This window comes from Onychostruthus taczanowskii, unplaced genomic scaffold, assembly GCF_017590055.1.
Source record: "Onychostruthus taczanowskii isolate IOZ18803 unplaced genomic scaffold, ASM1759005v1 scaffold69, whole genome shotgun sequence".
Classification (NCBI taxonomy): Eukaryota; Metazoa; Chordata; class Aves; order Passeriformes; family Passeridae; genus Onychostruthus; species Onychostruthus taczanowskii.
Genome location: NW_024504676.1, coordinates 4298063 through 4312473, shown reverse-complemented (window position 1 = coordinate 4312473; position 14411 = coordinate 4298063). Strand labels below are relative to the sequence as shown.

The window sequence follows — 14411 nt, the reverse complement described above, 5'->3', positions numbered from 1 at the left end:
TGTTAAAAGCCATCTGAGAGCTGACCTCTCCTTTCTGCACACCCAGAGTCACCAGTACTGCCTGCAGACTCTCCGCAGCCTTACCTGTATGATCATTTTGCCTCCAGGTCAATGTGTGCATTTTAGCCCAAGCTAACCCAAGAAACAATTTGTTTTGAAAAGACCTCAGAGATCATCGAGTCCAATCTGTGATCAAACATCACTACATCAACTAGAGCATGGCTCTAAGTTTTTCTTAGACACCTCCTGCGACGGTGACTCCGCCACCTACCTGGACAGCCCCTCCCAGTATCTTATCACCTTCTGTGAAGGAATTCCTCCAGGTCCAACCTGAACCTCCCCTGGCATAGCTTAAGGCCGTTTCCTCTTGAGATGCTGGTGGCCTGTGAGAAGAGGCTGATCCCAACCTGGCTACAGCCTATTTTTGGGCAGTGAGCGATAAGGTCACCCCTGAACTTCCTCCTCTCCAGGCTAGACCTGGAGCTGTATCAATTTGCTATAGCTTGAGCTAAACCAAGAGGCTCTTTATGGGAATTTAGAATCACATCTTTATTAGCATTTCCTTTCTTCAGCTACTGATGGCGCAGCCCGGCGCCCCCCCGCCGCGGCCCGGAGCCGGCGGGGCGGGGCGCTGCCGCCCGCCCGCACTTCCGCGGCGGCGGCGGGCGGTACGTGGTGTCCGCGGCCCGACAGGGCTGGGGAGGGACGGAGGAGAGGGGAAAGGGCGGGGGTGAGGCCGCGCTCGGCGGGGCGGAGGCCTGGCCGTGCCGCGGTAGGGATGACGCGGCGGCTCGGGGAGGCCGGGGCTGCCCCGCCGGGCCGAGCTCGGGGGCGGCCGCTGAGGCGCCGATGCCACGGCAGGCGTGCGGGCTCCCTGGTGTCTCGAGAGTCGGGCGAGTGTGGGAGGGAATTCCGAACGTCAAAGTGGAGCACTTTGCAAGAGGGGAGGGTTTAATGTTTACAAAGGTTCGAAACGGATTTATTCTCACTCTTCACTCCCCGGTATAGCTTTTATTGCTTTCATTTAAAAACGCATCAGGAGTATGCTTCCTGGCCTTCCTTTGCTAAGTGAGGCAGGTTCTCTCTGGAAATGTAGTTAGAATCTAGTTTTTTCTTTATAAATAAAATATAAACATTAACTCAGTGTTGTGTACCATCCATTTAGTTTCTTTGCTTGCTTATTTTGGAAAGCCTAAATCTGTGCTAGCTTTCCTCACTTTTAAAAATTAAGATAAATTTAAAACAGCTTTCCAAAAGTATGCTACCTCATGTGGAGACGGGGTCAAGCAACATTTGTGACTTGGCTAGGAGGGAAACCTGGGCTTCAGATCAGTATGTCAGATGATGTTTTAAAGCAAGCTTTAAGTTGTCAATAGTATCAGTTGGACAAGCCATAGAGGAATTTTTCAATTCTCTTTGCATTTTGCAGTGACAGAGGAGATAAACAAAGAGTGCCAAGCTCAGACAGTTCTTCTGAGTTCAGCTAATTTGAGTAGTGTTAAAAAATGGCAGAGATTTCGTAGAAGAAAAGTTTGATAATGATTTAGTTTTGTAAAGCTTGCAAAATGCATGCTTATATTTTCCATAAAGAGCATTTAAAGTTTGACCAATTCATCTTCTGTGTTACAATGATGCTGTCTACTTAATTTTCATTGATGTTGTTAAAGAACAAACTATTAAAATAAGTGTCCAACCGAGAGTTTATACTGGACTGTCAGTAGCAGAAACCAATTTTCCACAGATTCAGTGCTTCCTCTGAATCTAGGAGTGGATGTTGACTTAACAATAATTGACAGATGGATACGATCCTGTCAAGGAAATGAGCACATTTTGATGTCTAATTAGAGTTCAGGGATGGCTTTTTAAGCTTCTGTTCTTCAGCTGTTAGATATTATCTTCTTTTCAGGGAAGTGGAATCTGTTGCTAATTGTTTCTGAAAGTGAAATCAAACACCTCCAAATCGATATATATGAGCTTCTGGGAGAATTGGTATCCTGTCCAAATAGTTAAGACTTGTATTGACTGTTCAGGCTCTCGATTGTTCCTCTCTGCAATGGTTTATAGATCTTGCCAAGCTAGATGGAACATAGGAGATACTATCAAAAGCAACCTGCTTTGTCTCATTTTTTAGAATGTGGAAAACAAGGGGATGACTGATGACCTTGAAGTAAAGGTGGAAGTGTAAGACCTTAATTATTCATAAGAGGAATTTCAAGCTGTATAGCAATTTAGCTTTTACCACAGTCCCTGGATCCAAGCAATATTAGAAGGCTTTCTGCTTTTATTTGGCAGTTTACAAAAGACTTGACTAAAATCTTCAAATAATTTTGTGCAGGAGGTTTTTGATGTTCTTTGGTGATACTGGCGTTTTTTTCAAGCACTTCTGCCATCTTCCTTCTACTTTGTTGCCTAATCACATATTCCTCTCTTTTCCTGCAGAATCCCTAAATCTTACAACAAATACCTCTGGTTTTTAAGATCTCACTGCTAAGCCAGGCACATCCAAATACTAGTAAGTTTGAGTTGTTGATTTCATGTCTGTTTCATTGAGTACATTTCCATTGAAACTTTAAGGGTCCTTCTGCCACAGTACTGAGAGGCTCAGTCTCGTGTTGTGGGATCCTGCACCTGATGTTTTGAAAGTTTGAAACAAAGTACTCAAACTTTGAGCAGCACTAGTGATCAGTGCCAGTAGAACAAATCTTATGATTTGTAGAAATGAGCTTGTAGGTCTTCAAAATGAGTGGTAGAGTAGTATAAAAAGCAAGATAGTTTTTTAAGTTCAACAAAAATTCAGAATATTGGAAAGAACCTATTTTCTTCTCCATCAGGATGTCATATTTATAAAAGCAGCTTGATACAGATCTAGAGCCCTGGTTCCCCAAATGCCAAATACTTTTTTTTCTGTTTTCTTCTTATTTACTACTGGGAGTTAGGCGGGGAAACCAGTGCAACTTTTAATTGGGGAGAGATTGGAAAACAAACTCTGGCTGTATTTTACTTCTTTTTTTTTACAGTCTTCCTACAGATACAAGGTGTGATAGATGAACACACAACAGAACTGTAGTCTGCTAATTCTCAGTTCCTTTATCTGGATCCAGGACAAACTGTCAAAGTTATTCTTCTTAGACAAAAAGGACATGCCCACCCTCCCCCCTCCTTTTTTTTCCTTCAATTCCTGTATCAGTGACTTGGCAAGGAATTGAAAGCAAAGGTCTCACCTGTTAAGTAAAGGCACATAGCTGTAAGCATATAGCTATAATTTTTTATATCTCTTAATTAATTTATGACACACTGACCAGTCTAGGTAGGAGCAGAAAAAAAAATGTTCTCTTATTTGCTATTGAAAAGGTAAGGTGGTACAATAATTGTTCTGTGCAGCAGACATTTATCTCAGTTTCAGCTGTAAACAGTTGTACTTCTTTAGGAAGATTCCTTAAAAAGGAAGCTGTAAGGGTCCAACCCACTGCTTCTGTGATACAGCTACTAAAACATGGGACAAAAAAGGTGTTTGAGACCAGAAGTAATCTCTCACAATGCACTGCTTTTGTTGCCAGAGCAGAAGCACTGCCTTAATAAGTGATTCTAAATGGGAGAAGATAAGAAAATGTCTTTACTTTTTTATACAAGAAAACCAAATGAAACTGTTATATTCCTCTGTTCACAAAGATTTGAACCCTTATGTTTTCAGGAGAAGAGAAACTTGGCATGGGGAAAAACACCATGAGGCTTCTCTGTGCTTCCCTTTCTCTTGTCATGGTATGCTGGCTAGCTGAAGGTACCCTGTCAAAAACAGATGCAAAGAGAGGTGCTACAAAAAAACTGGAGGAAAAGGTGAGGGAAATAACTGAAATTCTTGTCTTATCTAACATGTGTAGTGAATTAATTGAACTTTGGTAAATGGTCTCTACCTCTGTTGAAACAGTGTTAATGCATTTCCGCTGAAGCTGATATAAAACTTGAAGCTGTCCTTTCCTTCAGCTTTTCTGTGTGTCACAAATGGTTCACTTCCTGAAACATATGTTGTAGACTTCTGGAGCTTCATCCTCTATGGAAGTTGCAGAAGCAGGAAGTTTTTGTCCCCTCAGGGAATACACTTTCATCCCTTTGGAAAGCAGGGTGGGGAACAGTAGTTTGGGCCAAGAGCTCTAGGTCATTTACTGGTGGAATGGAGCCTTGCCAATGGGAAGGCTGTATCCTGATGAAAGAGTTTAAAGAGCCTTCTAATCAGTTGTTGTTTTGCAGGCAGAAATGATTCAGTCTCTCACAATAATCAGAGCAAGCAGAGGCAGCATGCTGAAGTCTCTCTTCACTTGCCGAGCACGTTATTGTTTCCTGTCATTATGCATGTACATCTGTCAGTGTTTGTATCACTTGCTCAACATCTACCAAATCTCATTTGCAGGTAGTGAGGGTAATACAAGGTGTTAAGGCAGGCCATATCCCTAAATTCCTCACAATGAATCAATAGATGGCTTCTGCATACTCACCATGGACATTTTATTAGATCTTCTCCTTCTGTTTTTATCTGCTGGGTCAGTTGAAGCATCTTTCCTAAAGAAGAGTGTTTAAAATCTTGACCTTCACAGTGCAGCATTCTCAGACTAAAATATATCCAGTTCAAAAGCTGTCTTAAAATTCTTGGTTTTTATTATTTTGGGGGTAACATGATGGAAAGCATTAATTAGAAAACAGAGCACCATCAGCTATCATAAATTATGTTCTTTACTCTTATAATGTCATGGGCTTTGTTTTTTGTTTATGTGCTTTTTATCCTCCAAACAAAGTAAGTTTACTAATGATGACAAATAATTTCTGAGGACTTGTATGTTTCAGTTCTAAATTGAAGTGATCTGCATAATTTAAAGGAGTGCTCAGAGTTTAATGAAGGGATTTGTTTTTAAAGTCTGTTCTGTTGAAAGTGGCTGTTTCATATAGCTGGTTCTAATAACTGTCTTCTCTCCACAGAAGCTGCATTCTGATAAAAATGTTCAGGACCGGGGATTGGTAGTTGTGGATCCAAAAGCAAAGGATATTATATTGGAACATAAAAGTTATTGCTCCAAGAAGATGAAGGAACGACATTTCTCAGGAGATGTTCTAGGATATATTACTCCTGTAAGTTGATACAATGAATAAAATCAGTGCTTTGAATGAATATGCAGCAGACTGTGCTAACCTGCAAGTTTGCATCCCTGTTTTAAAAGTATTTTTATATTAATGGGGGCTGCTGGTCAAATACAATCAAATAGCCAGAGAAATATTTGAGACTTGACTTCAGGTGGTCTCAAACCCTTGTTCTCCCATCTGTCTCTCGGAGGATGTCTAGGTCCTCTAGGAGGATGTATCTTGTTTTTCCTCTCCCTGGTGTTGAGCAGTGCACGTAGAGCAGGTACTGGGTGTGCAGCTGCAGTGGGAGCTGCAGGTTGTGCCTGGGTGGGAGCCCCAGGCAAGGGACTGTGACTTGGTCCTGACCTTTCAGACAGCAAAGGGCACAGAGACCTGTGGCAGGGGCCGGGTGACCGGACACTGGGACACAGCAGGAGCCGAGGGCTCAGCAGGAAGACCCCAGACTATCACAGGCTTGGGGGGTACAAACCCTGGGGGTTCCTTTGTTGGGGGTCCCTCGCCAGATGCAGCAGCTCGAGCTGTTTCTGTGAAATTGCTTTAGGATTCCAGACATCTGGGACTCTGCCATGGGAAACCCTGGGCTGAGCCAAACCTTGTCTGACTGTGTGAGTGTGCGGTGTGCAGGGACCAAGTGGGGCACCCCTAGGGTCACTGGAGCCACCCTCAGCAGTGAAAGTTTGGAGTGGTGGGAGTGTGACTGCCAGAGTGGCTCCTAGATGGTCAGACAGGGAAGCTTCCTTAATGCTGGTTTGTTTTAACAGGGATGAGAGTATTCTCCTGTCAGTGGTGAGTTAGGGGAAGTTGCAGTGAAGTCAGAACAGGAGGGCTGCAACTCAAACCTGCTAAATCGACTGTAACAATTGTATGCTGCCATACTGGTGTCAAACTGGATGTCTTTTGCTATCCTGTCTCCTTCAAAACATTCTTTTTTGAATGATAAACGTTCCATCCTTTTTTTTTTTTAGAGGATACTTTTCACTTGTTTTTGTCTTACACTGGTCAAAAGACAAATAGGCACCCTTTAAATTTTCGCCTTTCTCAAGTTCTCTTGAACATAAATTCAGAGTCTGTAAATTCAAAACTGTGTGGGAATCTACAAGTCAGTTGCTATAGTTCAGGTGAATTAGCACAATTTGAAGATTGCCTTTCATATAGCTAGCAGAGCTTCCAGAGTACTTTCTTATTTAAATGAAAGCAATATGGCAGCAGGTTTCCTCAAATGAACGAATAGGGATCTAGCAGATTATTACATTTCTGCTAAAGAGTTTATATTGGTCAATAGTGAAGTGAACTGTATATCTTACTTCTGAGTCTCTCACTTTTTCCTCTCCTTTGTTTTTCAAGTGGAACAACCATGGCTATGACATTGCTAAAATATTTGGAAACAAATTTACACTAATCTCACCGGTTTGGTTACAAGTGAAGAGGAGAGGGAAGGAAAGGTTTCAGTTCACTGGTCTCCATGATGCTGATCAAGGTGTTGTTTTTTTTCTTCAAATATGAATTGCAATATTATTGTGGACTGAATAGATTTGGCATACTAGGTGGGTTTTGCTGGCTCTGCCACGTGGTGAAGTACTTTCATCCTTCCCTTTTTTTTTGGGTTTTCTTCAGATTAAACTTCTTTCTGTCCTCACCATGTTCCACATGCGTACATTGTTTATTTGTCAAAAAATGTAAGTAGAAAGATTGGCTTTTCCACCGTGCTGTACACAAAACCCCTCTCAAAAAAATGAAAGGGCAAAGATCCTGTACAAGGAAAAACAGTCTTTGGTGTTGCATTGTGCAGTTATTTACCTGTTGTGGGTTTTGGTTGTTTTTTTTTCTTTGCAAAAACCTTTAGGCGAATTTGTTTAGAAAGGGAAGATAAATTTAATTTGAAGAGAATTTTTTCCCTTCATTGCGAGGAAAGTGGCAGCAAGATTAAATTTCAGCTAGTATGTACTAGTTCGTGGTTTTGAAGTAGATTGAATGTGAAATTTCATTTGAAATAGCTATAATTCTTACCATGTTAGTGCCTACTAACAAATTCATCCTTGTGCAATAACTGCCAAGAGGAGTGAATGGGACATTTTAAAGTTACCATCTGAAAAAATCGGACGTTCCTCCCAGGTGACGCCTACTGGCTACAGAAGAGTAGGCACTAGGGTAGCTTCCACAGTGAGGTAGAACTAAGCAGGGAGAGGCTGGGTGGAGACTGTTTTAAGGCTGTAGTGAATGCTGTGGTACAGGTTCATGGCCTCAGATCCTGTGCATCACAGGATGGTCTGTCTGGGTGGATTATGAACTGCTAGTCTGTGGCAGGAAGATGTGCATAATGAAGCTATGCTACGTCATTTGAAGAATGTTAGGAAATATGTTATCATTGTCAACGTCATTTATATTTTATCAGCTGTCTTACTTGATACTGTTTGACAGGCTGGATGAAAGATGTGAGAAAAACCTCCAAAAACATAAAAATAGGTGAGCCTCTGGTTTATGTTTGTTTGCTTGCTTTTTATCTTCTTTAGCTGCCAGGAGAGGAAAGTTAAGCTTTCTTCCAGGTCTGTATGGGAGGAAGGAAGATTACCTTAGCACAGCTGTATGAAGATGTCTGAGAAGAAAAATTAAAGCAGTTAATTGTAGATAGTTAAGTAACTGAAGTTTGGCCCTCTTGATGCCTTTATGTTTTGCCTTAGCTTCTTGTCTGTGAATAAATCCTGGGTTACAGTGCCCTCCATGGAGCAATACTAGTATATAACACTGTGTGCCTCCCTGGGGGAAAGAAGACTTCAAACTTGTTGCTTGGGGTTCTGTATAGTTAAAAAGAAAAAAAAAATCCAAATCTGAGACAGTCAGTCAGACTTTCCTGCATGATAGAAAAATCCTGCTTTGTCTCTTCTCCCCTTGAAGTTGGGAACTCATGGGATGTGCTGCATTGTGTGTCTTTAGGGAAAATGGCAAACATTTCTGTAGAGATTCTGCTGTGCTAGACTTCTTACATTTGTCTATAGCAAGAATTCTGTGGAACTGTGAAATGCTTCTTGATTCAGAATGGAGTATGAAATTGAAATGTATTAGAAAAATTGAATTCTCAGTCAGATATTTTAATGTACTTCAGCTGCCAGAGGATAAAGCCTTTGAAATCTCTTTATACTCTTCTAAAACACTCTTTTACAGCCAAGGCAGTTAGAAAGGGCTTAGACATAGCTCCATAAAATCCATTGCCTTTTCCTGTGGGCATGACTGTCGACTGTTCCAACAGCAGTTTTCCTGTCTATTTTTTTAAGGTTTTGTGGTTTTAGAAGAAAAAAATTTACACAAGCTCAAATGCTTTCCAAAAGTAAAAATTTGTCTTAAGGCATTGAATTGAGTAGAAGAGTGAATAATGTAGGGCTATGTATGAAGTAAATTAGAGTTCGAGGTGAACTTTTCTACCTCATTATTGTGGTAGAAGAGATGTACAACTTAAAGATTGGTGTCCTGTGTTGTTGCTGGTTTAACTCTACTTGAGGCCCTGACTGCTAGTTCAGTTGAGATGGTTCAATCAAATGAAGGCATCTTGTCTTAAAACTTGCATCAGTGCTGATTGTTAACTAAACTTAAATTGAATAAGAATGTTCTACAGTGTCAGTTAATCTATGCTGCTGAAGCTGATCAGAGTGAAAAAGCAATTATCTCAGTCATGGGATGTGATTTTTAGTGGCATCTCTGCTTGTATCTGCTGTATTCTGTTTCTGCAGAAACATTCCAGTGTACATAATAAATTTCTTATTTTCTCTACTGATTGACAACTTTGCCTGATAGTGCCTCGAATTTTGTTTGATGGCTGGACTTACCAAGATTTTGAGAGTGTTTTTGGCAGTGAAGATGAGATAGAGGAGCTTTCCAAGAACATGGTTCTGCTAGCCAAGGTAAAAAAAACCCTATTTATGATGCTTATAAAATAGTGAGATGATACTTGATTCCTTTTGTAATAGATGGTTTCTCATTTCTTGTTATTTTGCATTCTGCAAAATAAAATTTGCTCAAAGCAATAATGAGGCAGGATTCTTGATAGTGCGCCTCAGTATGTGTCCAGTTCTTGTAAATATGAAATGTAGCAACACTTTAAGTGCAGGTGACTACAAGTCTGACATGAGACTGCATCAGTCTGATTGACATAACCTTGTTGTCATTTGCAGCTGCACTTGTGATTTTTGCCTGCTTTAATTTTCTTTTACATTTCTATTAAAAGTACAATTATTGAGCTGTGGCTAAACTGCTTAGTGGTATTTTGTGATAGGCAGAAAAAGGGTCATGGGTGCAATGAGTGCTGTTTTCTGTACAGGAATGCATTCAGGCTCAGTGTGGTAAAGCTAAGGAGGCACTTCTAATACCAAGAATCACTCACTGGATATGTGTTATTATAGTTTTCCTCAGGTTTGATCAACCAGTTTCCTCAAAATGTTAAGAGACTAGGGAGAGGAGAAAATTTTGCTGAGGTTTCTGGACAACCTCTTTCCTAATGGCTTGAGAGCTATCCCATGTGTGAGAATAGACAAGCTGCACCCAAAAGACATTCAACATTAGTGGTTTATTCATGGCAACCTGTTTATTTATTGTTAGAATAAGAGTTCTCACTTGTTACATGATGTAAAGAAATCTTAGAGTGCTGTAGAGGAAGTTGGATATATAGTTAAACTGCGTAATTTCTTAACATTTTTAACTGATATGTCGATTTTAGGTCCTCAGTAACACTTGACGTCTTAAGGATGTCAACTCATTTACAACAGTATCCTTGATCATGCTAACAATAAATTATCAAAAGAGAGACTAATTCTGGGAGATACTTGGAATCATGTCTGTGGTGAATTAGCATTTATGTCTTCAGACTCAAGAGATAATGAGGTTTTTTCCCTGATATACAAGTAAAAGTGTGTCAAATTATTTGCTTAACAACCACTTTTCATTAGTGTCTGTCTATTGGCTTTTTCCATAAAAGTAGATATAATGGATAACTAATACAGATTTTCAACTTCTGCATGTTTGTGTTTGTTAAATGATTTAAATTTCTCTTGGACTTCTCCATTAAATGCTGTGTTAAAGGTGAATCTGGTGTAAGAATACAAAGCATGTTCAATCTGTAATAGTGAAAGAAAAATAACTGCATGGTCATTAACTGTGTGTTGTTGACACTTCTCTTTATTTAGAGTGAAAATTTTGATGGTTTTGTAGTTGAAGTGTGGAGTCAACTGGGAAATCAAAAGCAAACGTAAGTATAAATCTCTAGGAAGCAATTCCTAAAAATCAGCTTCTTTAAACCATCTTTTTAATTTGTCCATGTTGATTTGAGTATGTTTTTATAAATAAATACACTTAATTCCAGAGCAACTGAAGGTTGTTCTGCTTGTCTTACAATGAAGTAGAGGGGTTTACCTCACTCTACATGAGATCAAAGATTACATCATAATCTTCACAGTGGGTTTAGCAGGCCGTATTAGTCTTTCATTCTTGAGTTTTGCATGATGTAACATGATGACACAGAGGGTACCTTGGTTGCACACTCACTCCCACATTGGCACTGGCCTTTATCATAACAGTGTTTGGTTTGGGTTACTGGGTGAGGCTTGGAACAATGTGATACTTTCAAGACCTAAGGCAAGCACCAAACTTCTGCTTCACAAGGAAAAGGCAGAATATGGTGGCGAAATTAATGATTCAGTGCAGGAATCTGAAGATTTTGTGTTAGTTTCTCAGGAAATTCAGGCATCCATTTCTCTAAAGCACAGTGTTTCTTACAGATCTCTGTTGCCTAAAATTTCTGGGGGAAAATAGCTTCAAGAAAGCTGCAGAGAATGCAGACTTCATTATGGAAGGCTTTCACCTTTCAAGAAGTGGTTTCTTCAGATTATGCTGGTTAGGGCAAATGCTGCTGACTGATGGCATATATTAGTTACTTCTCAAAATGAGTGTGCTATTAGCAGTTCTACCTTTTCCCTATAAAATTAAGACTTGGGAAAAAAATGGAAACTGCAGAATCTTTTTAGCTTTGTAAATGGCTCCATCAATTGCCCTGCAACGAGTAATCCTTCAGCTATATGCTCTTGCTTATAATTAGGTAATTTGCCAGGTTGTTCCTAAGAGCTTACCTGTATCCTGAGCTCTGAACCTAGTGCAGTGTCTTAATAAAGTAGTCAAGAATGTGACTGAAACAATTAGTAACTTCCAGTCAGAAGTGGGTGGTAGTGGTCATTTTATTTACTGTGCTTACTGTATTTTGAGTAAAATCACTAGTTTTCCTATTAGTTAACACAGATATAAGACAGACTGTGTAATTGTCATTGTAAGACTCACTGAAGATCATTTTAAACACACTGGCATGAAGGTGCTGTATTGAAAATGAAACACGTGAGCAAAGCATACTTTTCTATTAGCTCCAGGGTGAGTGGCATGGTAAAAATACTGCTCTCTGCCAGGAGTAATGTTGGTTTAAAGCAGTGTTGTTTCACAGAATTGCACAATAAGCTGAGTTGGAAGGGATCCACAAGGATCATTGGGTCCAGCTCCCATTCCTGGACAGCACCATCCCCAGGAGTCACACCATGTGCCCCAGTGTGTTGTCCAAAGGCTTCCTGAAGTCTGTTAGTCTGTAAGCGCTTCTGTGGGGAGCCTGTTCCAGTGCCCAAGGACCCTCTGGGTGGAAAACCTTGTTCTAATATCCAACCTAAACCTCCCCTGATGCAATAACTGTTACCAGAGAAAAGCAATCAGTGTTTGCCCCTCCTCTTCCCCTCAGGAGGAAGCTGTAACTGGAATGAGTCTCCCCTCAGTCTCCTGTTCTCCAGGCTGAACAGACCTAGTGACCTCAGCTGCTCCTGGCACGGCTTCCCCTCAAGGCCCTTCACCATCCCCATGGCCCTCCTTTGGACACTCTCTAATAGCTTCATGTCATTTTTATATTGTGGCACCCAAAACTGCCCCCAGCACTTGAGGTGAGGCCACCCCAGTGCAGAGCAGAGTGCGAAAATCCCCTCCCTTTTCTGGCTGGTGATGCTGTGCCTGATGCCCCCCAGGAAAGGGTTGGCCCTTCTGGCTGCCAGGGCCCTGCTGAGTCAGATTCAACTTCCCACAGACCAGGACTCCCCCGTCCATTTCTATGACACAGTTTATCTGTGTGCTGGACATTTTGTCCAGGACACTATGAAAAACAGGTATCATAAAAACTGTTAGTAGTACAGGAGATAATGCTGTTGAGTTGCCTCAGACTTCAGTTACCTGAGTGTTACTTAGGGGAAGCATCACCTCCATTCACGATCTGTTTGTTACTCCTAGACAGGAGTGGGAAGTATTTTCCATAACTTCTCGGAAGGAAAGGGTTATTCTCATGCTGTATAATGGGAACTGGATCCTTTTCTCTGAGTTGGTAATGCATAATCATATGGGGCCACTGTGAACAACACTTCAGGATTATCCTAACTTAAATGTGAGATTGTTTGCCACAAAAACATAAACATAAGTTAGAAACTGCAGGTTTTCTTCCATTTCAAGACCTGATCTAAGTGCTTCATTGGAAACTCGTCAGTGGGTTTTTCCTCCTTTTATTGCTGTGTCCCTAGAAATGGTTAGGGTGTTTAAGTTGAACAGTGCCTTGGGTTGGGTTTGTAGCATTCTAAATTGTGCCAATTGAGACAGAAAAGCTGAAGCTGGGCTCAGTGTGCAGTTACAACTGTTCTGTGAATGTAGGAGACTCCCATCATTAATGGTAATTTTGTCTTATGATGCTTCTAAGTTGTGGGACCGTTGTCTTCATTTTGAGGTTGTGTTTCCTCTCACTAGCTTTGAAACTCAATGGCTTGGCTCTCCAGTGCCCAGGAGTTTTCCCTAATGATGTTTTCTGGCGGGAACAACTTATTAGAACAGATCTTAAGGTGCAAAATTAAGTTATTTTATTACGTTGGCAAGCCTGTATTTTTATTGCACATTGAGTGCTGTTACTTTGGGATCAATTAATTTCATTTTGAGTAGGACAGCAAAGTTTTTTCAGGGTAAGCATGTTTGGTCTTTTGCTTCGCTTGTTCCTGTCGGAAGAGTTGGAGCAGCGCAATGCCTCCTTTAGCCCACAGCGTGGCAATATTGTAACGTGAGTCGCGCCTGATAGTCCCTCGGTTTGTGTCTTTCGAGAGTGGTAAACACCGGTCGTAAAGCAAGTTCTTAACCTTGGAAAGGTGGGGATTAGTTCGCAGGAGATGTCAGCACAGCGGTGAACCCTAATCCTTTGGAGAGGTGAAGTGCTTGTAGGATGTTATTTGTGCGTACACCAAATAAAGCATCTAGTGTAACTGTTAGGTGAAGTGTAGTCTTTTCTGGTTCAGGTCCTTCAAGGTCAGATGCCTGGAAGTAGCTTAACCTGCTTCTAGTTAAAGGGACAAAAGATCATAATGATGCTCCTGGGAACTGGTATTTTGCCTTCAATCTACTTTCAGAGCAGTCTGACAATACATGGAGACCTGCCTAGCTAATATGGTTTGTTCATGTTATTTAATGTGAACATGTTTTAGTTTAAAATAAAATAAAATTTAAAAATCCCTTTTTTCCCTGACATATAAGGGATAATCTCATATAAGCAGTTAGCAACAGGTTATTGAAACTCAGCACAGGGGCATAAAAATGCATGGGTATATGCTGCAGCTGCCAGCTTGCTTTATGCAATGTTAGAGCAGTGGTGTCGATCTAGGAAAAAACATTTCACAGTGAATCATTATTATTTTCATTTTTCAAAACCTAAATTAAGTGCGTACCTAGCCATTAAAATAATAAATGGCATTCAATTATTTTATATATTTCATATATCTGTGTTGATGGGAAAGCTATGGAAATTAATCCTGTGATATTTTTAACTGTGTTATGGAAAAGATCTGTGATCCCATCCAATGCACTGCCTTAGTAGTGCAGGAACACTTGATATACCACTGTTTCTTTATCCAGCTTAAAATGACAATGGGGGGATTTGCTTATAGAAATTTGTGCCTGATACAGTGTTTCAGCTACAAAATCAGCATCCACTCTCTGAAGACAATGTGCAGTGATACTTTCTGGCAGAGTGCACCCAGAAGCAGGTGAGTCTGCAAAAGAATCTGAAAACCTGATAATTAGTGTTCTAACTCACCAAGAAACTGGGCTATGATTTAAAAACTACTTCATATATCAGAAAGCTGGATTAATTGCAGCTGAAGGTCTCTTCTCAGTTGACCTCAGGTGAGTAAGTGTCCCCATGAGATACCTTTTTTCAATAGCTGAACCTGAATATTGGATGGCATTTT

General features: G+C 40.7%; 1 protein-coding gene across 3 annotated transcripts in view; it reads left to right on the top strand.

Annotated features, from left to right (window-relative positions):
- The first annotated feature begins 617 nt into the window (after positions 1 to 617).
- The window catches only part of CHID1 (chitinase domain containing 1), a 96229-nt gene continuing 82435 nt past the window's right edge, over positions 618 to 14411 (top strand). For 2 of the 3 annotated variants that reach the window (XM_041421133.1, XM_041421135.1), the window contains exons 1-8: positions 618 to 668; positions 2440 to 2512; positions 3692 to 3834; positions 4969 to 5118; positions 6475 to 6607; positions 7549 to 7593; positions 8917 to 9023; positions 10302 to 10363. In XM_041421133.1, the coding sequence (XP_041277067.1) occupies positions 3709 to 3834; positions 4969 to 5118; positions 6475 to 6607; positions 7549 to 7593; positions 8917 to 9023; positions 10302 to 10363 (623 nt within the window). In that variant the 5' untranslated portion in view covers positions 618 to 668; positions 2440 to 2512; positions 3692 to 3708. The remainder of the gene's footprint in view (positions 669 to 2439; positions 2513 to 3691; positions 3835 to 4968; positions 5119 to 6474; positions 6608 to 7548; positions 7594 to 8916; positions 9024 to 10301; positions 10364 to 14411) is intronic. The other variant, XM_041421134.1, reaches the window with a different exon arrangement.